We start from the raw sequence: 26,018 nt of genomic DNA, 5'->3' as shown, positions 1-26,018 counted from the left end.
CTTTGAACTGGTTATTTAATGAAAGTCATGCATTGGGTAGGGTAGGGTTCCTAAGGAGCGGAAAGAAGACAAAATAGTACCACTCCACAAGCATGATTCTAAGACAGATGTCTCCAACTATAGGCCAGTCTGTATAATTGTGGTTGTGGTCACGGTGTTGGAGAGATTGGTAAGGAATGGAATACAGAATTGGGTTGATGGACATGGTATTCTTTATGATGGTCAGCATGGATTTATAAAGTGCTGGTCCTGTTTCAGTAATTTAATTGCATTTTATGATAAGGTGACTAGTGTGTTAGATAAGAGAGAATAATATACAGTGATATTCTTAGACTTTGCAAAAGTGTTTGATAGATTACCACATACAAGCTGCAGAGGATGGGAATAGACACCATATTAGTTTCTATTCCCATAGAAACCAATATGGTTTCTATAGGGATATTTCCAATATGGCTCCTCCTCCCCCCCCCAAGGAAAAGGGGGGAAAACACTAGAAAATTTTCTAAAAATCTTTTCCTAATTAAAATTCATTTTTTTTTATTTATGTTATGTCGTGTCTTCTGTTTCTATATTACTTATGAATTAGTGATGATTGCAGATGCTCAGGTCATAGGTCATATGCGATGTGTGGTGTGTACTCTCAAATCGTCTACTCAACTCAGTCCCTCCCCCAAAGATTAAATCCTGGGTGCACTACTGGCTGGGACTACTACTTTTTAATTTGTACATAAATGATATAGAAATAATCTGAAAGGAAATATTCAGTTGTTTGCTGATGATGCAAAATTAGGTAGATTAATAGTGAATCAAGGCAATGTGGAGAGCTTGCAGGATGATGTGAATAAGCTGTCAGTATGGGCTAAAGATAATGGCTGTTAGTTTAATGTGGAGAAATGTAAAGTTATCCATTTTGGGATAAATAATTCCATCAATGTAGTACATTGATGGAACTATATAGCTAGAGATTTAGGGATGATAGTAGACAGAGTCGTAGTTTAGAAGACACATTGCTAAAGTTCCCCAAGTAGTTTATACAATTGCTTGGCTATTGAAGAACACACTAACAAGTAGAGATAAGGAAGTTGTTCCACTTTATAAGACCTTGATACATCCACATCTGGATTACTGTACTCAGGTCCGGTTTCTTGGGATGAGGAGACAGTGGAGAAGATTCAGAGGTAAGCAGACCAAGATGGTGAGTGATCTGTGAAATGTTCCGTATGATGATAGATTGAGGGTGGGTGTGTGGATTGCAGAAGTTGGTCGATGGGAGAAAAAGAGGGGATATAATAGAAACATTTAAGTTACTTAAATGGTTTTATAGGATTGTTTCAGGGGAAATGTTTCAGCCAGAACAAGAGGTCATCCCTATAAGTTTCATAAAGATGTGGTTATAAGGGTGAGGACTAGATTTTTTCTTGGAGAGTTGTGAATGAGTGGACTTGGTTGCCAGAGTCAGTTGTGAGTGCTTTGTCTGTTAACGGTTCAAGGAGAGATATGATACATTTCAGACTCCATGGAGGTGCTCATACAATAATAATAATAATAGTAATTTCATCGAATTTAATTAAACTGTAATTTTAATCATACTTCTTTCTTTATAGAAATTATGTAGCAGATTTAAGTGGTTTTCCAGACTTCAGCATACAAGACTTAGTGGAGCCAAGTGAGTAATCTAATCCAGTTTGCAAAATATCATTTTACAGATATATTGTTGTGTATATGTGAAGTACAACATAAAATTTATCATTTTAGTTTAAGCATATGCTATTCAGTATTGCTGAATGGCATATGCTTTCCATTGTTCCATTATTCATATTGCTGTCACATCAGTTTAGCATGTAAAAAAAAAAAAAAAAAAAAAAACATGTAAGATGGCAGTGTATTGTGGACAGAATATGTAAACTCATGAATTTATATATTTTACATAAACTTTTATATTTTCACAGAAACATTCATCTTAATGTCTGCAATGAAGTTATGTTATTCAAAGAACTCTGTTGAATAGTGGTACTTTTATAAAACTCTGACAATTGTGTTAAAAATTGAGCATGCAGTTTATTAAATGTTAGTCAATTTTTTTTATTTGTGTGCTTGAGACATCAATTTGTTGTGCTTAATTTTGCAACTAACTACGAAGGATCTGAATGAAATGAAAATTGAAATGAATTAAGAGAAGTTTGATAGGAATTGTGCATATCACATTTCATTAAATTCCATTCAGCCATTTTAAAATTATAATTAATCAGTTTGAATCATTTTGCTAATAGAAATGAACTGTTGAAATGCAAATTAAACAGGCATAAACTTCTTATGTATATCCTAAATCCCAAACTTTATGAAATTTATTGTGGCCTGGGTGGAGTAATTTCATTGTATAATTTTTTTACTTGTGAACAGTCTGAAACAAAACTAAAAATGACCCAACAAATTGTTGAAGGTATTTATCATCATTGTTCAAGCTACTATGACAGCACTACATAAATAAGTTTACATTTTTAATGATCTGTTATCAGCAATTTTCCTCCAAGTTAGTCTATTACTTGTCAGTACTCTAATATTGTCATTTCTGACATTTTGTTCTTATAAGTCACTTCTGACTGAATCAATACAAGTAGGCATTGGTTTTTTTTCCCTGCAATCTTGGTTACAAACATCTATTTTGCTAGTCTTTCTTCTCCCATTATGTTTAAGTGACCATACCACCCTTAGATTAGCGCTGTTCAAACATCATTGAATGCAAACAGTGTCAAGTTCCATTTTAATATAATTTTGCCATTGATGCTGTATGTTCACTCTGCTAATTATTCTCAGAACTCTCATATCTGTGGTCTCTAATCTTTGATCAAGTGCACTATTTCTAACCTAGCTCTTACATCCATGCCTTAAACTGTTTTGAACACTGTCTTGCATACTGATCGTTTCATGTTTTGGATAATTTCTCCTTTATTCCATATAAATTTATTCAACTGGCTCCCAACCATGCCAGCTTTGGTTATTCTTTGTTGTTTATTTACAAATTTAATTTGCCATCATCACTAAAATCTGTGCCAAATACCTGAAATATTTTACATATTATATAGTATCTCCATTGAGAGTGTAGCTGATGAAGTGGTCTATGTTTTTGCCTATTTCATAGTTTTGGTGTTTTTATTGTTTATTTTCATGCCAAATTTGTTACAACTTTTATCCAGTTTAATTAGAGAAACATGTAGACTAGCAGTAGATACGTTTTAGAGTACATCATCATCTGTATAAAGCAAAAAGCTAAGTTTGACATTTCCATTTCTAATACCGGGTTTAATGCCCACTTTCTTTCATAATGTAATCCGTATAGATGAATAAGAGTGGAGATAATCCTTACACCCAATTTTACATCAAACCATTTTTATTTCCTTCATTCTGACTGCTGACTTACAACTTAAATAGGGACTATATATTGCTGTGTATAATATTCCATATACCTATTTAATTGTCATATTTTGAAAAGCTTTTCTCTGGACACCTTGTCAATATGCCTTTTCCAGATCTACAAAACTTCAGTAGAGATCCAACTTAAAATCTGATCTTGCAACATCTGTTTGGCTTGACCCAGCTTGCTCCTCTCCAAGTTTCTCTTCTATAATTTTCTTCAACCTCTTTTCAACTATGTTTGATAAACTTTACAACTCAAATAGAGACTATATATTGTACAGTTTTGAAAAGCTTTTCTCTAGTCACCTTGTCATATGCCCTTTTACAGATCTACAAAATTTAAGTACAGATCCTTGTTATATTACCCTGATCTCCCAACTATTTGTCATTAAGTTAAAATTTGATCTTGATAATCTCTAATTGACCTAAACCCAGCCTGTTCTTCTTCAGGTTTCCTCTTCCACAATTTTTTATCCTCTTTATGCTTGTATAAATCTTATCTGGAACATTTAATAGAGAAATTCCTCTGTAATCTCAAATTCAGCTTTATTCCTTTTTTTTATAGATAGGAACTATGAGGGCTCTACTCCAATCGTCTCTAATTTGACATTCTGGCCTTGCCCTTCAAATTATGTAGCTTAGCCACTGCAAAACTTTTATACCTCTTTATTCATAAATTTCAGTCAAATATCATCTATTTTAACTGCATCTCCACATTTCATGTTTTTGATAACTACCTCAAGTATTGTTATGTTCTCCTGTTTGCATTCATCTTGAAAATTTTCTACTATTCTGTCACTGCTTGTTTTTTTTAACAGTCTTTCAAAGTAATTACTCCAGACATCTAGGACATCCTTTTCTTCAGTTTTCATGTCACCTTTATCATCCTTGACAATACTTTTACAGTACTGGAGGGAACTCCATTTCTATGCCTTTTCAATAGCTTCCAGTAGTTAAACAAAAGTCATGGGAATAGCTTCCCATGACTTCTGTTTAACTACTTTTCATATAGCTTAATTCTCTTACTTTTTCTCTGTATTCTTTTTAAGCATCTACCAACTTGTTTGCTAGGAATTTTCGGTATGCTTTCTTCTTTAACTGGACTGCTTCTTTAATTCTTGTGTTCACCATGGTATTTTTATTTTTCTACCCTTGCAGACAACTTCACCACATACCTCCCTAGTTGAATCAATCAAAGTTTTCTTCAGAGTTTGCCACTTAGACTCCAAGGTTTGATTCTTGTTTTCAAACTGTTTCCTTCTTTTATATAGTTGAGTCTACAATTTACCTGTAAAAGCTGCTCAACTTTATTTCTTTTTAAAACTTTTTTATATACTATTCTTTTTGGTGTGGTATTAATTTTTATCCTAATTAAAACTAAGTTATAATCACTTCCAGTTTTGAATCCTCTGTACACTCTTGTGTCCTGAACCAGGATGAAGATATCACTATTAACAATAGCATAGTCAGTGAGACTTTTCTTATTTATTGTGTTTTCTCTCTCTCTGTGTGTGAACTTATGCACATCTTTATGCTGGAACTTGGTGTTAGCAATGACCAATCCATATTCTGAGCAGAAATCCAGCATATACTTACCACTGTTATTAGTCTTGCCCTTTTCTCCAAATTTTCACAGGATATTTTTGTATGCCTAATGGGATTCACTTCCTACTCCACTGTTTAGATCTTCAACAAGTACTTTCTTTTTTTTTATTTTTTTATGTTAGCTGCCTGCTCTAATGACTCAAAAAATTCCTTTATTTCTTCCTTAGGAGACCCTTCTGATGACCATACCCACAAATAAGTTACATTGTCCATTTCCCTATTTTGAAGTTTGCCCACATAACTACTTGAAACTGCCTTCTACTCAGCAAGTTTATCTTCATGTTTGGTTGAAGGTATTCAAAACACCAAATTTGAGTAAAATCCATCCATCCAGTGTCCTGGAATAATTTGTATACAGTCATAAAACAGGTTTTACAGATATATATGCATTTTGCACCTAAAAATTAAAAATCAACCAAGCCCCAATTATGCTCAACTGAAGTTCTCTGTTGTACTAAACATGTATCATATGCATTTACCTGTAATAGTAATTAATGAAATGGTTCAGAGTTTTCATCACATTTTATATTGTTGTTAATAAAATGTAATAACATGCTGTTATGGTAAAAAAAAAAAAAAAAAGAATTATGTGTTTTTCTGATGGATAATGCATTGTTTACTAAGTGTTATTTGAATTTATTTTCTTCTTGAGCTTCTTTCCATTCACTGCTGGATATAGGCTTCCCCATAAATTTTTAGTTCTCTCTCTCTCTCTACGTCCACTCCTGTGTCAAACTTTGTAGATCATCCCTCCATTTTGTTCTTTGACACCTCCTTCTTCTCTGGGTATCCATTAAGTGCTGAATTTTGTCCATTTTTCATCTGTTAATCTGCTAATATGGCCTGTTCGTTTACATTTATATGCTTTGCAATAATCTTTACTCCAGCCATCTCTCTAATTTTACTCCTTTTTGTTATGTGGAGCATTCCTCTCCAGTGTTTAGGGTACACTTAACCTATCTTCCTGTGTTTAAGTCTTTGCTCATATCTCACTTAAATATATAAACACTGAAATGATGCAGATATAAGTAGCTTCAACTTTAAACATACAAGTAAATCTTCTAATATATAATCGTATGCAGTCCAAATGCTTTGTTTCCTAGTGTGATTCTTCTATTTATTTATTTATCTGGTTTTCCTTTAAGCTTACTAATTGTCTGAGGTAAATATAGTCATCTGGAATTTCATTAGTATTATCAGCTAATGTTAGTTCAGTTTTATAGAAAGTTTTTCCGCTTTGTTATAAATTAAACTTGTCAAGAAATTATATTCTTTTTTTATGCTTTATCCAAGCGTAAGTAAACAAAGTTTGCAAAGTATATGTAGATTTTGATTCATTGCAGGAGACCGAAATCAACCATCACACACACGTATCCTATCATACCTCTCCTTGAAACCATTCACCATCAGGGAACTCGCAACCAATTCTGGCAATCCACTCCCTCACCACTCTCCACACAAAAAAATCTGATCTGCACACCTCTACTAACCACACTCTTACACAGCTTCCATGGATGGCCCCTAGTTCTCTGAGTCATATATTGAAAAATTTCACTTGTATCAATTTTATAAAATCCCTATCTTAAAAGTTTCTATCATGTCCCCTCTTTTCTGTCAATCAATCAACTAAACTTTGTAACCCACAACCCTTCAACCTATCCTCATCACCAAAATGGTGACAGATTTGTGGAATACTTAAAATACCATTATAGAGTATTACATCCTTTTCTCTGAATCTCTTCGACACCTCCTGGTCCTCAAGAAACCCAGGTGACCGAATCATAGCCGTATAAAGAGGGATAAATCCTTATCTTTACTTGTTAGCGTGTTAATATCAAAGTCATTGAGCTATTTCACCAACTTTTGCAATATGCCCTCTGAACTTTAACTCTTTGTCCACCTTTATCCCCAAGTCCCTAGCCTGATCAATTTCCTGCAAACCAATACCATCAATATGATATACTATATGCAACCTTTTCAACCCAGTATGCATAACCTTACATTTTGCAACATTAAATTGACAATGATTAGTCTTTGTCCATAATGCCAATTTATTTAAATCATCCTGCAGGATATCCACATCATCTTTATCAACTATTGCTTTCTCTCTCCACCACTGCACCATATACTATTCTGATGTCTGCCTGTCAACCATTCCTCTATCCATGGTACTAGCCTCATATCCATTCCCATCCTCTCCAGTCTTTGTAATAGTTTTCCATGTGATACTCTGTCAAATGCCTTGGCAAAGGTGAGCAGTATCATGGCGTAGTAGCCATTACCTTTATCCAATTCTGCTGTCAATTTATTATAAAATGTGAATAAATTACTAAGATAGGACCTACCCATTACAAAGCCATGCTGTCCACTATAGAGTATCACATCCTTATCCATGAACTGTTGTATTTTACCTTTCACCAACTTTTCCAATACTTCAACAAACAATCCTGATATATTAATTGATCTGTAGCCATTTGTCTTGGAGTCACCTTTCCTTTGGAACCCTGCCAGAGATGAGACTTAGATTGAACAACTTCATCAGAAGCAATGCCAATTCTCTTGCACATTCGCGTAGTACATGGGCTAACATGCCATCCAGTCTCACTGCTGTGTTTACATTCATGTTTTTTAATATGCTGAACACCTCCTGTTCATCTACCTCGATGTTCATATGCATCTCTGTAACATCAGCAACTATAAAATCATCACCTGGATGATACACCTTTGCAGAATGATCACTCAGCAACTCAACTATTTCTTTTGGTTCGGTAACCCTCCCTACCATGAGCATTGTTTAAAGTCGTTCTATCTTGGTCATTTTATCTCTTCCTTGCTACATAATGAAAAAACTCTTTTGGGTTTACTTTGGCCTGTTTGGCTAATTCTCTCTCTCTCTCATAGACTGATTTGGCCTTCCTTATCATACTAGTTACCCTTCTCGGTTGCACTCTGTACTGCTCATGAGTATGCTGATCATTTTTTTCTTTATATTTCTTCTGCAATGTTTTCTTTTTTAGCAGCTCTTGCTTTATATCCCTATTCATCCACTTAATTCCAACTTGGTTTAACTTCCTGGCCTCTTTGGTTTGCAGTTTGATGCTGCTATCCTCAAGCAATCTCTGACCACTTACCATGCATACTGACATTCTTTCCTTGTAGCTTCTCAAGCCTTAGCACTGTTCCAAGATGACTCCTGAGTCTCTCGTAATCATCAGCCTTATAATTGAACATAAATCCCTTATTGACAGAGCCCTCCACGTGTTTGGCAACTTCCCAGAAGAAGGTAAAGAACAATATTGAAGACTGAGTGATAAAATTGAAAGGAGGAATGCATAACTGGATAGAAAAAATAAGTCAAGGACTCAAACATAATTAAAAATAGGAGGAATTGAAAAGGAATATCAGATAATTGCTACCTCTGTCTTGGAGTCACCTTTATGCAATGGTTCTATTTTATCCTCTTTCCACTCCCTTGGAACCCTGCCAGAGATTCCAGAACAAAAAGTAAAATAATATAAGGGGGGGAAAAAAGAAGAAAAATTACTTATTAACAAAGAGATAGCAAGGATGGAAGGAATATTTTAAGACATATAATGGAGAAAATATTAATAATGAAATTATTGAGCCAGAATATGAAGTTGAATGGAAAGTCTTGGATCAGAGTTACTGGATGAAGAAATTAAAAAAGCAATTAATGAATTTATAATTGAAAAACTTAGAGGAATAGATGAGATTGTAGCTGAATGTTTAAAAAATCTGGGAGATGCAATAAAAGCTTTATATAAATTGATCAGGTTAATTTATTGAGCTGGTAAGGAAGTGGTAACAATACACCAAAAAAAAAAAGGGGAAAAATGCACTAGAGTGACAGACAGTTAATATTATCAAACACTATGTTTACTCAGACATACTTTAAAGATTATACTGAATACAGTGAAACAAAGAATAAAATCAAAGATTGAATATTGTTTGAAGACAACTTAGGATTCCAGCAATAGGAATATTATTAGGAAGCAATAATTACCTTAAGAACAATAATACACCTGAAAACAAAAGTACAGTAAATACATTTCTTTATAGATTTGGAAAAAACATCAGTAGTGTATAATGGAATAATGCCGTTTCAAGGATGAGTCTCAATAGATTGCAGTATGGTGGCTGCTCTTCTAAGCATGACACTCAGACCAGTACCTAGGTCATCTGTGGACGATTTGGTGTCCATACATCACACCTGAATGGTGCGCCGTAGGAAGCAGCTGCCGCATAGTCTCAACGGCTGCCTTGATGCTTCCATTCTAGTGGCCTCATCGCCAGAGCAATCACCGTAAGTACAAAAGCAATTCTGGCTAGCGCTACCTTTTAATGCGCGAGGCACAGATGGTATCGTTGCAGTGGCTAGACGGGATTCTGACTTAGAGGCGTTCAGTCATAATCCCTTAGATGGTAGCTTCGCACCACTGGTCACTCGACCAAGCACATGTACAGGAACCACAGGTTCGAACGCAAGTGTCCGAACCTGTGGTTCCTCTCGTACTGAGCAGGATTACTATCACAACAACTAGTCATCAGTTGGGTAAAACTAATCTGTCATCTTTATTGGCAGGAAAGACTCTCTTGACAATGTACTCCTGTCTCGCATTAAGAACCTAAAGGCATTCAGTTCTTAACGTCCCATGGTATGTGAACCTGAAGTCATTCAGTTCATGCATTTACTATAGTATGACTTAGCCATACTCGCCAATGCAATATCAATACCTCTTATTTAGATTATTGCCAGATTTTCATGCTGTTGCTAACGGCAGGACAAGTACCTGCCATGGATGTTACCCAAAATTTGCACCGATACAGAAATTTAAATATTTGACCAAGCACATGATTTCTAGTTCCCTACTTAATCTAACTTACAAACTAAATGAATTCTAACTTAAACTAGCTTACATCTAGCAGCTAGATTCCCACCTACTCCTATCAGGGAACTTCAAAAATAATACATTCATTCACAAGAGTAATTCATTACTGGTCCTATCGACTCAGTGAGTCCCACAATCCACTGAGAACACCAATGCCGGTGAGTTAGAAAGAACCTCCCTACGGTGTATGGCATATGGTCACAGCAGGAGTCTTTAAGGGCACTCCTACCTCTTCCCAACTAGACATTGTCATCATATTGGTCTTAATTTTCCATGATGGGCACACAGGTATGCCAGGATGGGCGACCAACTCCACATTAAAGACAATACGAAGGCCCATTCCTTCTTGGATTCACAACAGAGCCAGACGTATCTCTTTGGGATCCACGAAGGTCACCCAGAACCATTCTCACAAAAGTGCTTCAGTGGGAATTTTAAGGTTTGTGCAATCGTGCACTCACCAGGCTTCCCCTGATGAATTATAACAATAGAAACAGTAAGTAATCTCACCAGCTAGACCAGATCTACCTCAAGGAGAGTCATGTTTACTCCTGCCAATTACCCGCGATCTTCATTGATATTCCTTCTTAAACATTCAGACCACTGGGCAGAAATCATGTTGGTGGCAACACCGCTTGACAACCACTTCGAATATGCTTTGTTTTAATTAGACAGTTGGATTCCCCTGGTCTGTGGCAGTTCTGAGTCAGCTGTTAATTGCCAGCCAAAACGGTTGTGCCAGACAGGCCATCCAGCATGCTGCACAGCTGAAGCATTCCACAAAGAAGGCCCCGACACTGGTATGGGCTCAACCGTTCAATCACTGGACAGTTTTGCCCAGTCTCGGTGCAGTGCCGTACCCACTTTGGACCCCAGTCCTCAGAGCCAATCCTTGTCCCAAGGTTACAGATCCGTCTTCCCGACTTCCCTTACCTACATTATTCTATCGACTAGAGGCTGTTCACTTTGGAGACCTGCTACAGGTATGGGTATGGTCCGGCACGAAAATCGCACTCTCTCCCTCAGATTTTCAAGGGCCGACAGGAGCACTTCGGACACTGCAAAAGGCGCAGTGCTTTACAAATTAAGAAATTTTATGCCTACCAGAAAATAAACATATGAATGCATGAAAGTGCAATACAAGGTTGTGCATTATCACTCTTACTTTTCAACCTGTACGTAGAAAATATAGTAAAAGTAATAAAAGAAGAAATGAAAGGATTGGGGGAGGTGTGAAACCATAAGCAGAATTGCTGATGATATAGCTATATTAGCCAGAGTGAACCAGATCCAAAACATACATAATTTCACATTGGATGATATTTTATTTGATTATGGACTTAATGTAAATACTGCAAAACTGAAATAATGGTAGCAGGTTCAAAAGAACAAAATAAGATAAAATAGTGATTATAGGTAAGAATATTGCACAAGTGAAATCTTTCATATATCTGGGAGAACTATTCAAAAAGATGGAAAGTGTAAGTTGAAAATACGAAAAAGAATTGCAAAAGAAGTATTAAAGAAAAAGAGATCATTTATTATAAGAAAATAAAGACATGAAAAAGATTTATAAGAACATTTGTTTGGAATGCATTCTTTTATGGTTGTGAGACTTGGATTTATTACAACAGAAGACTGAAAAGAGATTATTATACTATTGGAGAGTATAATTATAATAATCATCAGCTATTTTCTGTCCACTGCTGGATGAAGGTCTCCCTCATCATTCTCCATTCATTTCTTGAACTTTTATATGCCATTTAATTTCAGCCATCTCTTTATTCTTATCCTTCTGCCATCTCATTGGTCATCCTGTATCTCCCTTTCCATGTCTAGGATATCATTCAGATATTAACTTTGTCCATTTTTGAGTGTTACATCTTGTAATATGACCAGCCCATTGCCATTTGGATCTTTTAATGGCTGTTAATGAGATCAGTAAGAACAGAGGATTTTGGCTAGCAAGACAAAGGCTATGGCTCTCAAAGGGAAGCTCCTGAGAAACAAGTGTACCTTAATGAAAAAAAAATTGAGGGTCATTAAGTTTGAGTACCTATGATCCATTATTAATGTGAAGAATTGCTGTTCAGGTGTCAGAAAAAGATTAGGAATGGCTAAAACAGCAGTCAGAGACTTGTCTAAAATCTGGAAGGATGAATCTATCTCCACAAGAACAAAGTTGAAAATTCTGTATGTAGCTGTTTTTCCAACACCAACTTGTGGTTCTAACTTGGAATCTAAAAAAGTCTGATAGAAAAAGGAGCTGCTTTTGAGATGGGGTGTTACAGAAGGCTGTTGAGGATATCATATACTGAAAGGCAGACAAACAGTTGGGTGCTAGAAAGGATCAGTAGAACTTTAAGGCTCCTTAAGGATAATGACAAAAGAAAAGTTGAAATACTTTGGACACATTGAAAGGATTTGAGTTGTAAGTCAGCATTTAGAATTGAAGGAAGTACAGGAAGATGGTTTAATGTTAAATCTGGTGTCAGAACAGGATGTACATTATTGATTAATGTCTCTTTGCTTTATGCAGACGATGTCATACTTCTAAATAAATCTGCTAGAAGTCTGCAAGATTCCCTGACTAAATTGAATAACTGTTGTAATAGATATGGTATGAAGTCAGCAGTAACAAGACAAAGACAATGAAAATAGGCAGAAGCATTGAAAATATCAACTGTGTTTGAATGGAGAACCTATAGAACAAGTAAAACATTTCAGCTACTTTGGCATGATTTTTAGAGAAGATGGTAAATTAAATATGGAAATAAACAGAATCAACAAAGCTGGTATGGTAGGAAGCCAAATGAATAAATTTATATGGAATAAGAGAGAAATTAGTCAAAACACTAAATTAGCTGTATATATACAGGACGGTGTTCAAACGAATTTTAACTTATGGATCTGAGAGTTGGGTTAGAAATAAAACACTTGATCAAAGACATGAGATCACAGATATGAGAGTTCTGCAAAAGAGTAGGGGCATGAACAAATGGCATCAATGGCAATATATGAATTTGACATTGTCAGCATCCAGGAATGCGTTAGCAGAGCCAATCTCAGGTGGTATGGTCACATAAACAGAATGGGAGAGGAAAGATTAGCAAAACAAGTGTTCTCTGCCAGGTTGGCAGGAAAAAGACCCCAGAGGAACACCAAGATATAGGTGTAGTGATATGGTAAAAATTGCCTTAGACGATAGAAATATAAGATCTGGTAATGTTGGAGTCTTGACAAGTAACAGACTGATTTGGAGGAAAATTGTAGATAGCAAGTGAGTAATGATGTAAATTTTTCATGTAGTACTATCATATCCTGTACACCCCTTGAGGGTATATATCAGGAATTTGATGATGAGGATGATGGAAGGAGGACTTCTCAAAATAGTAAAGAAGGTAAAGTTCCTGGAAAAAGAGGAAGAGGTAGACCGTCAATGAGAGAGACAGATAGATGTTGTGTCTGGAGTGACTGATTCAGAGAGTTGAAGTTTTCAGAAAAGTATACAACAGGACCACTTGGCAAGGAGTGAAGTGGCACATCATGGAACAACTGATCATAAGACATCTGATGATATCCAATGAATAGGTGTATGAATAATGTTTCCCCCAAGTCTGAGCTCTGATCCAAGTATTGCACTTTCTATCTAGAATGGTAATACCAAGTAATGATCTTTCCATTTTCCTCCTCAACTTGTTGGTCATTTTTTTTTTTTTTTGTCAAAGGCCATATTTCATTTTTATAACTTGCAACTGGAAGTATACAACTGTCAAATATTTTTCTATTAAGGCAATTGAGATGTTTCCTTTGAGTGCTTCATGGCATTTTTCAAAGGCTATCATATCAAGTTCAAAAAGGTTGAAACCGGTCTGGGTAGTGACCCTTCCCATATTGCACAGCATTATACATACCCATAAGGATATCTGCTTTGCATAATGGGATACTAAGGCAAGTGATGTGAAGTCATTACCTTCTATATATACAATTGCCCCAGTTCTGAAAATAGTTCAGGTGCAAACTTTTTGCTTACACTTGGATAAAAGATTAAACCAAGTATATAATTTCTTGGCATCATTAATTTATAGTATAACCAAGTGAAAAACTTCCAACGGCTATCTCTAATCCAGAGTATTTTAATGAGGTGTAACACCTTTTGGCTACTCATATATGACTTCTGCATTACTTCAACCTTGGTATCACCTCTGGGTCTGGCTCCCACTGATGAGACCTCAATAAACGTCGAAACCAGCCTGGATAGTGACCCTTCCCATATTGCATAGTATTATTATACATGTCTGCAAGGCTTTGCATTCTGGGATACTAAGGCAAGTGATGTGAAGTCATTAGCTTCTATATACAAGTTGCTCCAGTCCTGAAAATACTTCAGGCGCAAACTTTGTTTGCTTACACTTCGATAAAGGATTAAATCAATTATATAATTTCTTGGTATCTTTAATTTATAGAAGGTTACTATATCAATTTCTTGGTGTTCCATTTTTATTGGCTTTGTGGTGATGTATTTATTATACACTATTTTTGTTTTGTCTTTGTTTATATTTAATCCTTTCCTTTTACTTCCAGCATACAACTCACTGATCATTTGTTGAAGTTCTTCTGCAGAGTTTTCTAAAAGAATGTCATCAGCAAATCTTATGTGGTTTAGGTCTTTCCCATTTACCACAATTTCTCTATTTTTCCAATCCAGATTTTTAAAAATTTCTTATAGGGCTCCTGTAAATAACTTACCATATATTATCGCGTATAATGCGAAAAATTTATGGTAAAAAATACTACTTAAAGTTAGGGATTTGCATTGTATGCGGATCCTAAAAAATATAACATCTTATTAGACTTGCACACACAATATATACTACCTAATGCCTATGCAACCAAATCTACTTGATCCACTCGCATTCGGCGACCGAGCATGCATCGTATCTGCGCATGCGCTCTCCGTTGCCGAATGATAGAGCACAGTTAGGTATATCGGTTTAACCACAGTTCATTTTAAATATTATTTGTTAAACAAACCTAGCCTGAAAATGAGCCAACAGAAATGTAAACATTCATCTTTTGAGGCAGGATTTAAATTGTGTGTCGTGCAGTTTGCAGAAGAACATAATAACAGTGTTGCTATGAGAGAATTTGGGGTAGCAGAGAGTAATATTAGACTTTGGCGTAAGCAAAAAGACAGTCTTGAAAAAATCCCCAGAATGAAACGTGCCCGTCGTGGAGATGTAGCATCCTTTCCAGAACTCAAAGAAGAGCTAAATGAATGGATTTTGATGCAACGACAAGATGGCATTATAGTAACAAGAAATGCAATTCATTTTCGAGCTCTACAACTCAAGAATGGTAAATTCAAGGACACACCAGGTATTTCATCTTTTCTTGCTTCGCCTGGGTGGTGCAACAGATTTATGGAACGCAAAGCATTAACATTACGACACCGAACAAAAATTGTGCAGAAGTTACCAAAGCAGCTTGAAGAAAAAGTGCAGTCCTTCCATAAATTTATCATAAAATTATGGAAGTGTCACGGATATGAACTTTCCCAAATTGGCAATATGGATGAGATGCCCATGTACTTTGATATGCCTGGGAATCGAACAGTAAACTCAGTTGGTGAAAAGGGTGGCTTCATAAAAACAACGGGACATGAAAAAACGCATTTTACCGTTGTTCTAGCATGCATGGCAGATGGAACCAAATTAAAGCCAGCAGTAATATTTTAAAGGAAGAAAATTCCGAAGCATATGAAATTTCCACCAGGTGTAATTGTTCGCGCCAATCAGAAAAGTTGGATGGATGAAGAAGGTGAGCAATTGTGGCTGGATCAAGTATGGAACATACGTCCAGGTAGCTTGTTACGTCAACAAAGCATACTAGTCTGGGATATGTTCCGGGTGCATTTAACAGAGACAAGCAAAGAGAAAGCACGTGAGCTACGTACAGACCTAGCGGTCATACCGGGTGGTCTAACTTCCGTTTTGCAGCCGCTTGATGTCAGCTTGAATAAGCCATTTAAAGATCATTTACATGAAAAATGGAGAGAATGGATGTCATCTGGTTTGGTGAAGATGACAAAGGGTGGGAATTTTCAGAAGCCTGAGATCACGCTAGTCACCAGCTTGGCTAAAGAAGCTTGGGATTCGATACCATCTGAAATGATTCAACGCTCATTTCTTAAATGTGGAATAAGTAATTCAATGGATGGATCTGAAGATCACGTCATATACGAAAGCGAGGATGACACACAACAAATTGGAGAGCATGAAGACGACAACTGCTACACTGATGATGCAATCCCTACAGATGAATTTATAAATGAAATGTTTGACGACTCAAAAGACGAAGAAGAATTTAAAGGATTTTGACATTTTGTTTTAAAATAAATATTTCTTTCGTTAATTCATATTGTATTTTGACATTTCGTTTTAAAGTAAATATTTCTTTCGTTAATTTGTCTTGTATTTTGACATTTTGTTTTTAAATAAATATTTCTTTCGTTAATTCGTATTGTATTATTTATAATGTTATGGAACAAGATTAACAGATCGCATTATATGTGGACATGGCATTTTAGGGCTAGTTTTCAAACAAAATTTCTAGTTCGCATTATACGCGACAATATACGGTAGCTGAAATGGCATCTTCCTGTCTTGAAGTATTGAAAAAGACAATAATTGCAAGGGAAATGAAAAAGAGGATGACTAAAATATACCTTATTAGAAGATGTACTTAGATTAATCAGAAGAGGATATAAGCTATTAAACAGAAAAGAAAGAAATGGGGAGACCTTAGAGAAGGAATTCACCATGGTGACAAGGAATTAAAATATCCTTTAAAATAATAATGATTCTCTCTATTCAGATACTTGCATCTGAATAGAGAGAATTGGCCTCTGACTAAGTCACTTAATTTTGCTGTTATCAGTGGCAGGTTGTGTCCATTCAAGTACAAAATAGTTCCAGTATGTGAAGGAAAATCCCAAGATGCTTAGCAAATTATATAAAACTTGATCGGGATCTTTGAAGTGGTTTTAAGGTATTTGGAAAAGGGAAAAAATTAAGATTAAAACAGAGAAATGAGTTTGGATAGGTATCCAATACTGTATAGGGGCAGCATGGTCTTGTGAAGGAGAGGGCTTGCCTTAAACACTTGATAATGAAGTGACAGTCAATTTAGATTAGAGAAATGTTTCTGATTTTCTTGATTTTCAAAGACATTGATAGGATATTGCATAGGAGACTTGCAGGCTTCCAATTTGAGTGAATGAGAATGAATATGAACATGGGATAACATAAATAAAAAGGTGGCTGATGAACATGCATTGGAGAGTAATTTATGGTAGAGCAATGTGTAATTGAATGATCACAGTGGATTCTATGGCCACTGCTTCATGCATTTATGATATTGGAAATGATTTGAAGGAAAATAACTAGTTGTTTGCTGATGATGCTAAGTTAGGTAGAACAGATAGTAAGTGAAACTAATGTAGAGATTGTATCAAAGGATTTTAATAGACTGGCTTTGTAGGTAAAGGATGAGGGTTTCTGATTTCCATTAAATAACAATTTGTGTCTTATATGTTGATGGGATTATACTGCAACAAATTGACATGCTTGGGATCTGGGGATCCAAAAAATACAAATTTATTTAAAAATTTACATCAGAAATATTTTGAAATAAATTGGATGTTTGCATCACACTATGTTTGGTATAAATTTTTGTACAGTATATTACATATGGATATGTTTTCCTTTTTATTATAATAAATAACAGTACTTTTCAAATAAAACACTTTAAGATTACACATCATTATTTAAATATATCATATTTAAATAATAATTCATATGTATAATTTCTTTGTTCCAGTTCTTTGAATTGCTTGTTGTTTTTTCCACACACACACACACACACTGATGATGTACTGTTAGTTTCAGTACAAAACATCTGTGCTTTTCATTAAAGTTTATTACTGTGGTTGTGTTTGTTTTCATTGTTTAATTTACTCATATGTAAAAACAAAATTCTGAGGGTTAAGGTTAGTATTCTAATGCACAAGAGGGGGGGGGGGGAATACATTATCTTGAATTCAGGTATGATGAATTGTTACTTTACTTCTCATGAATAACTTGACGTGCATCATTTGTCAGCGAGGATGTTAAAAACATTTTAAAATATTGCTCTAAGAGTATCAGTGCAGTTTTAACACAGGATATTAATAATGCAAATAATAATATGCTTTCTCTTGATTGGCATATTAGTATAGCAGTGGTTTTACCTTTCAGAGCCTAAAAGAACAAGACGTTTGTTAACATGTTTGCTGAATTTCTACAGATTTGCAGGGATAAAATTTAAAAGATACCATTTAATTGAACTGAAATATGTGAGTAATGCATAAAATTTAATATCTAGATCATTTAAAGAAGTAAAATTAAAATTGTGTAAACTATCATTCCTGTTTTCTTCTTATTATTATTCCTTCCCTCCTCTTTTACCTTGCGGTGTCGAGGATTTTTCTACATTTAACCGCTACCATATTGAGGATAAGGTGGTTAGTCCTATTCCTCTTGGTGTGTCCTTTGTTTGTAGATGCGTGTGTTCATGGGCCAGTTTGCATGTGAGAAGAAAAAACTTTAGTTTACAGGTGAAAACTCCCCTAACTCCGTATGAGACTGGTTAACACACCTTAAGTCAAAAGAGACCAGATAAAAGTTCCTCATGTCACTGATGGGAATCGAACCCAGGTCTTTCCGACTAAAGGGCTTTGTCGTCTATACTGACTGAGTTATGAAGGCTCCATTCCTGTTTTTAGTCTCTTATATATATATTTCAAGACATTGAATCATATACAGGGTGTTCGGGATAAATTTGACAGTTTCGTAAGGAAAAAGAAAATCTTCTTTGTATCTATTAAATTTAATGAATTGACAAAAAAACATTACAGGCAGAGTTAATTACAATACTATCAACAAGATTTACTCAAAATAACCACCATTAGCATCGATCACAGCTTCAATTCTGCTTCGGAACCTCGAACAAGCTGATGCTACAGTCTCCCTGGGAAGGGCCGCAAAAACTGTTTTAATTTTATCCATTAACTGGGCTTTTGTATTACTGGAAGTGCGATTGGTGTCTTTTTCAACTGCGCCCCATACAAAATAATCCATGGGGTTAAGGTCTGGGGAGTTTGGAGGCCAAACATTTGGACTGGTGAAGTCGTAGAAATTTTCAGACAACCATTTTTGACTTTTCCCAGAGGTGTGGCAAGGGGCCGAATCCTGCTGCCATACATACGGCCTACCATTGGCTACCCTTGTTATCCAGGGCTTGACTACAGTTAGCAACTCCACGAACAAAGCCCGAATTCCAATGCCAGGGTTCTTCAACACCTGTTCCTGCAGATTTGCGAGGAATTCTGCTGTACGAACGCAATCAGATCGTCTGCTAGGGATCTTTCTTCTTGCTACATCCTCGTAGTCACCATTGCAAGTCTCTAGTTCATGCCTGATTGTTTTTACTGTATTCAGGGAGCATTGGGCAGCAGTCGTAATATCCCTATTTTGATGGCGGGCACGAATCATCATGATACAAGTTATTCTCTTCCATGATTCAGGTGGGTTCCAGCTATCCATCCTTTCTGACATCTTGTATATGAATGAAGAAGGGTCCAAACTTTTAAATGAAGAGAAGTGTGTGTTAATACATGTAACTTACGGAAAAATATAATTAATTATAAATATGTCAAATTTATCCCGAACACCCTGTATATATAATGCAATAGTGAACTCATTGTAGTAAACCTTCAGGGACAGTTATAGCAAAAAGTTTATTTCAGTGAATTTCAATCAATAATGAAAATGGAATATTTATATAAAAAAAATTTCTTCCTAAAATTTTTGCTTAGTGTATTGTAAACATCTTCGTTTTGATAGTTGGAATGAAATTTATTCCATAACAGGAATAAATGCAGTTTATCAGATCTGTTTAGATTAGGATAGTACAGCAATGCTTTACAGCTTTCCTTAAGGAACCTACTTTTGGAAAGGATTTTAGTGTTTTACCAGAAGACATTCTGCCTGCAGGTGATAACATATTCTGCAAGCCCAAACTGTTATACATTTTGGGACTAACAGTAATTTTACTTTACATTTATGAACTTTTTACTATAGACTGTCAGCACTTTCCATGTATATGATTAAAGAATAATATTCGTTTCCTCATATCAAATTCCTGATATGTATCCTCAAGGTGTGCACAGGGTGATACTTATTTAGAAAATGAATCTTTTTATGAAATTGTACTGATGTTTGTAATCATTTCACTGGCCTTTATTCAGTGTGTAGAATTTGTTATACAGCAATAGCCTTTGTCATAAAAGATATTCTTATTTCACTAATGTCACTGTGACAGTTGTTAATAATCTCTGCTTACTTATATTTTACAGTTGACAACTGAATTATAAGAATGTTGATAACCAAGTAACAGGGAGAGAAATAGAGTATGGACCATAGGATTTATATAGTAAAGTTCACATAAAATTTTATGATTAGAATATGGAGTGAGGTCTCCAAAAATGAATTTTTTAAGGTAAAGCAAGTATTATGAGTGACCAATTACTGGTCTAATTGAATGGATGGTATCAGGAAGGAGCCAAAGTTATGAGAAGGACAGAGATACTCAGTAAATGTTGTATTTCAATGTTTGAAAAAATACTAACATGAAATTTTTCAAGTATCCAGGACATAAGTGATATAACGAAATATTATTTGGCACAAGTGAAGAGGATTAATCATGACTTTAATCATCATCATTTAATTATCATGATCATTTAATCATCATTAATTTTCATGAAATAATCATGAGGATTAATGACTCAAATTTTTCTGATACATTATATTTCATGGTTTAAAAAAAAAAAAAAACCTCTTTTTAGTTCATACATATCAAGAAATTTGACCAGCAAAAAGGGTGCTTGTATTTTATATTTCCTAGCATCAGATTACTTGAGGTATGTAACATTCATTCTCTTGTTCTCTCTCTCTCTGATAGTGTGTATAAGAAATATTTATTCCAAATCAAAGAACATTATAAAGAACTTAAATAGAAACCCATAATTATCAAGTATTGAATATCAAGTTTATACTGCTGAACTTGAAGTAAATGGTTCTCTGCCCTTTATAGACATCAAACTTACCAGGATGTCTGATTCTTTAAAAATCTCAATCTTCAGAAAACCCATACACAGACAGATACCTGCATGTGTCCTCACTACTATCCAGCACAAAAATTAGGCATCGTATCCACTCTCGCTGATCGTGCCAAGTCCATATTGTCAGATGAGGAAGAACTCAAAAATAAACTGAAACATCTTAAAAGGATCCTCACAAATAATGGTTGCTCTTCCAAAAGTATTAATAAACTACTATACCGCCATCATCAAAACACTGTTGAGGCTTCTGCCAACCCCAGAGCTTACATCTCCTTCCCTTACATCAGTTCTCCCTCTCCTAAACTGACAAGAATTTTGAAGAAGTTCAATATCAAAACGTGTTTCTCCACTCTACCTAAATTTCGATCAATTCTAAGCCACCCCAAAGAAAATCATCACCATCTTCAGTTTCCAGATGTCTACAAAATTATATGCAACGGTGGGAAACCATATTACTGCCAAACTGAAAAGTCTATCTTTTTACATCTTGAAGAACATCAGAGAGACATCTTATACAATAGAACCAGAGCCAGCGCTCCCTCCAGCCACGTCTTGTTCTCAGTTAACTCCAGTGATGAAGGCCACCAACATCAAATAGATTGGAATTCAACATCCAACATTTATATATGTTACAATGAATTAGAATGACATATCCTGGAATCAAAAGAAATAATCCTTGATTCTTCCCACATGAACAGCAATCTCAGTTACAGTCTGCCAGACTCACATAGCTCTGCTGTTCGGTATTGGCGAACTCGTGAAGTCATACGTTCACATGTACATATCAGTAGAACTGTATCTCGGACTCCAATTCAAACATAACTACAGTTTCTAATGCTCTGTTGTTGTAATGGTGCAGTGTTTTTTACGGTCTTTTTATTTGCTTTTTATGTTATCATGCCTGACGAAGTCGGCATTCTGACAACTAGTTGTGTGGTTATATTAAATTTACTTCTCCCTGTTATCTCGAAATTCAGTCATTAAATAATATTTAACATGTCTAGAAACCAAGTCAATCTGCTTACCAATATATATATTAGGGTTACCAAGTAATTTTATAAACTTTGTTATTTTACTCCTAATCCCAAGTAAGCAAACAGTTAAGGTTTGCACCTGAAACATAGTTCAAGTTTAAAGGTGGTGCAACACCAGGGAAACTCATTGTAAAGGTGGGTAAAGCTCTGATCACTATTCTTAGTATTTTCCATAATGTAAAGCACATCTCACTAAGAGATGTGTACTGCAATACATTATGGGTGTGGTCACTACCCAGACCGGTTTCAACCTTTTTTGAGGTCTCCTCAGTGAGTAGCTATAATATTATCCACCCATAATGTATTGCAGTATACATCTCTTAGTGAGATGTGCTTTACATTATGGAAAATACTAAGAATAGTGTTCAGAGCTTTACCCACCTTTACAATGAGTTGCCCTGGTGTTGCACCACCTTTAAACTTGAACTATGTTTCAGGCACAAACTTAACTGTTTGCTTACTTGGGATTAGGAGTAAAATAATCAAGTTTATAAAATTACTTGGTAACCTTAATATACATTATTCCCAAGGTAAAAAAAATCTTATATATATTATTTGGTGAGTCAATCATTCCTGGATTCTTAGCAAAATAAGTTTAGTCATTATACCAGTTAGAAATGAATTTTGGTTTTTCCTTAATGGTCATCATTAAAGTATGAACACAGATATAAGCTTTAAAAATGTGAACAGTATTTAATGTCCTTTTTTGTTCTTCACGAAGAACATTCAAGGCATATCTGAGCATCACAAAGATTACTGAGGGTTCTTAACATTTAAGTGGCATTCAGCACTGTCAAGTTTTCATCTTTTTACAGATTCTGTGAAGAATAAGTTTTCCTTTGTGACTTACCTGCAGTTTATCCTAGTTCAAGCAAATGAGAACTGGACAGTGCTGAATGCCACTTAAATGTTAAGAACCCTCAGTAATCTTTGTGATATGCTCAGATATGCCTTGAATGGCGACACAGTTGACCTCTTAAGTAGTTGAAAAAAAGAGGAGGAAGTGGTGTTGGTTTGTCGATGGTCTTATTGATGAAGTATTCACTAAATTTATTACAAAGCGACATTCTATTACTCGTAGTGATGTGTCTGTGGAACAAAATAAGTGAACCTGATGGATAAGAGCCATTATAGTATCAGTATTTTGATATGAATTCATGGTCGGGATGGGTGCTTAAGGGTCAAAACTATCTAACTGAGAGGAGACCTCCACATAGCCTTTAAATGAATGCAAAGAACTGACCAAGGCTTCTGACCTAATGTCCAATCCTCACCATCTCGTGGTGCACACTGTTAGGTATCTACCTGGATACTGAACAAATAAGGATAGGCTGGCAATTTGGGATTTATCTGACTAAATTGTATTCTTATTGGCTTAAACCAAAATATAAAATGATGGTACAACATGACAGAATTTCATGCTGACTGGGGCATCACCCGGTTAAACAAGGTCACCATTGTTTTCGCCAGGGAATCACCAAGGCAAACATCGAAAAGTCAGCTACTGGAACAAATTTTAAAGCACACCCCAACTCAACATCACCAGAGTTCATGATCCGTACTATCAACATAAGAAGCCTGAATGACAAAGAAATGGAGCTAGCTGAGGAATTAGATAAGTACCAGATCGACATAATAGGGATGACTGAAACAAAAAAGACAAAACTGGTAAGATCTTTCTGAGCAATAAATACAAAATGTTATATTCAGGCAATGACAATCAAGGAAAAGATTGAGTAGCCATATGTTCAACACTAAATACAAGACTAATCTTCTTGAATGGCAGGCAGTCTCTCAAGTAGAGTAGAGTGATGTGGGAAAATATCAAAATGGGGAACTGAACATTGAGACTTATTTGTGCCTATGGTCCCACAGAAGGTTATACTAAGGTAGAAGTGGAGGAATTTTTTGAGGTTTCAGAAAAAGCAACTGACACAATGAAAAACGAAAAGTTGTTGCTTGTTGGGGATCCAAATAGCAGAGTAGGAAATGATTGTCAGATATAGAAAAATATTTTGGTGAAAATTTGGAGAAAAGAGCAAAGCTAATAATAATGGCAAATTCCTGTTGGATTTCTGCTCAGGACATGGACTGGTTATTACTAACACCATGTTCCAACATAAAAATGTGCACAAATTCACTTGGAGAGAAGAGGCAAGGAATAAGAAAAGAAAAGTCTCATTGACTGTTTCTGAGAGGAAACATAGTCATTGATTATGTTATTGTTGATTGTGATGCTTTCTTCTTGGTGCAGGACACCAGAGTGTACAGAGGATTTCAAATTGGAAGTGTTCACCATTTAGTCTTGAGCAGGAAAATTGAATTTCATATCGAAAAGAAGAAAGTTTCAAAGCGAATAAGAGTTGAGCAGCTCTAAGATATGAACTGTAGAGTAAAATATACAAACATTATTGAACAAAAAATGAAAGAGTTTGAGAACAGGAACCAAGCCTTGTAGATTCAGTAGCAAGCCTTGAAGAAAACACTGATTGATTCAGCCTGAGAGGCATGTGGTGTGGTTGTCTGCAAGAATAGAAAAATCAGAACTCCATGGTGGATGCAGGAAGTTAAAGAGCAGTGAAGGAAAAAAAGAAAGCATATCAAAAGTTCCTTATAAGTCCTAATATCAAATAAGTCAGCTTGTGCTCTTAGAGAATACAGAGACAAATGAAAGAAAGTTAAACACTGTGAAACTAGCTAAACAAAAGTCATTGGAAGACTTTTGATAAAGAAGGTGGCAAGATATTCTGGAGGTTGTTGAAGAAGCTCAGAAATAGAGAAAAGAGTGCTGTAAAAGGAATTAGAGATGATAAAGGTGACATGAAAACTGGAGAAAAAGATATCCTTCAAGTATGGAGTAATTACTTCGAAAAATTGCTAAATGAAACAAACAGTGATAGCACAGTGGCAAAAAACACTCAATAAGCATGCAGTCAGGAATACATATCCATACTTGAAGTAGAAAGAAGCCATCAAAAGCCTGAAATGTGGAAAGGCAGCAGGAGTAGATGATATTCGACCAGAAATACTGAAGTATGGAGGTATAATGAAACCTATGGGGCATTAATGACTAAACATACACATGTAACCACAGTAATATGATTTTTAATAAGTAAATAGTTCGTCCTAAGTACCATAGGACATCATCAGTACAGTTAATTCAAACAATACTAATAAATTACATACAGTTAGGGTGCATGCTTACAATGGAATTCCTCTATGCATGCAGTCGCGTGTTATAGAATTAAATTAAAATATATCTGGAAAAAAAAAAGATTACATTAAAATGAGATAACATATAAAATTATTTTACTCAATTTAGGATATGACAATTTCCCAGACTTTAGGGATAGTAAGAATGCCATTACAGTTTAAATTGGGTCTGTGACGTAGGGCTTCAGCACTTTCTTTATATAAACATTCATGTTTATATGAAGATCTATGTAGAAATTTGGTTTTCTTCCTATGGATCCTATGGTTTGGGTTTTCAATTCCGTGTTGTGCGAGGCCAGATTTCTGCAGTTTGATGAGATGGATATGGTCCTAATGTTCCAAAATGCGTTTGTTGATGGATCTACCTGTCTGTCCATACTAGGACAATTTACAGGAGCATGGGACCTCATACACACCAGGTAGCATAAGAGGTGAGAGTTATTTGTAGGTAGCAGCCGATTTATATTTCTTCATAATTTTTGAAAGACGTTCAGAGATGCCTTTGACATATGGTATGGAAATCCTGCTGGTTTGTTCTTATCTAGGTTGATGTGTGCAGAAGTGGCTGATGATTTTTTGCATTGTTTTTGTATGTATCCATTTTGTATGGCTGTACTTTTG

At 35.4% G+C, this 26,018-nt stretch overlaps 1 protein-coding gene across 2 annotated transcripts in view; it reads left to right on the top strand.

Annotated features, from left to right (window-relative positions):
* Positions 1-26,018, top strand: part of LOC150103007 (uncharacterized) — a 200,216-nt gene that overhangs the window by 65,185 nt on the left and 109,013 nt on the right. For both annotated transcript variants that reach the window (XM_090398150.1, XM_090398151.1), the window contains exons 5-6: positions 1,605-1,666; positions 18,227-18,324. In XM_090398150.1, the coding sequence (XP_090254276.1) occupies positions 1,605-1,666; positions 18,227-18,324 (160 nt within the window). The remainder of the gene's footprint in view (positions 1-1,604; positions 1,667-18,226; positions 18,325-26,018) is intronic.

This window comes from Typopeltis vanoorti, chromosome 9 (assembly GCF_054136105.1).
Source record: "Typopeltis vanoorti isolate ZY-2024b chromosome 9, IOZ_Tvanoo_1.0, whole genome shotgun sequence".
NCBI classification, from domain to species: Eukaryota; Metazoa; Arthropoda; class Arachnida; order Uropygi; family Thelyphonidae; genus Typopeltis; species Typopeltis vanoorti.
Note: the sequence above shows the minus strand (reverse complement) of the source record. Positions and strands in the feature narration are given on the sequence as shown.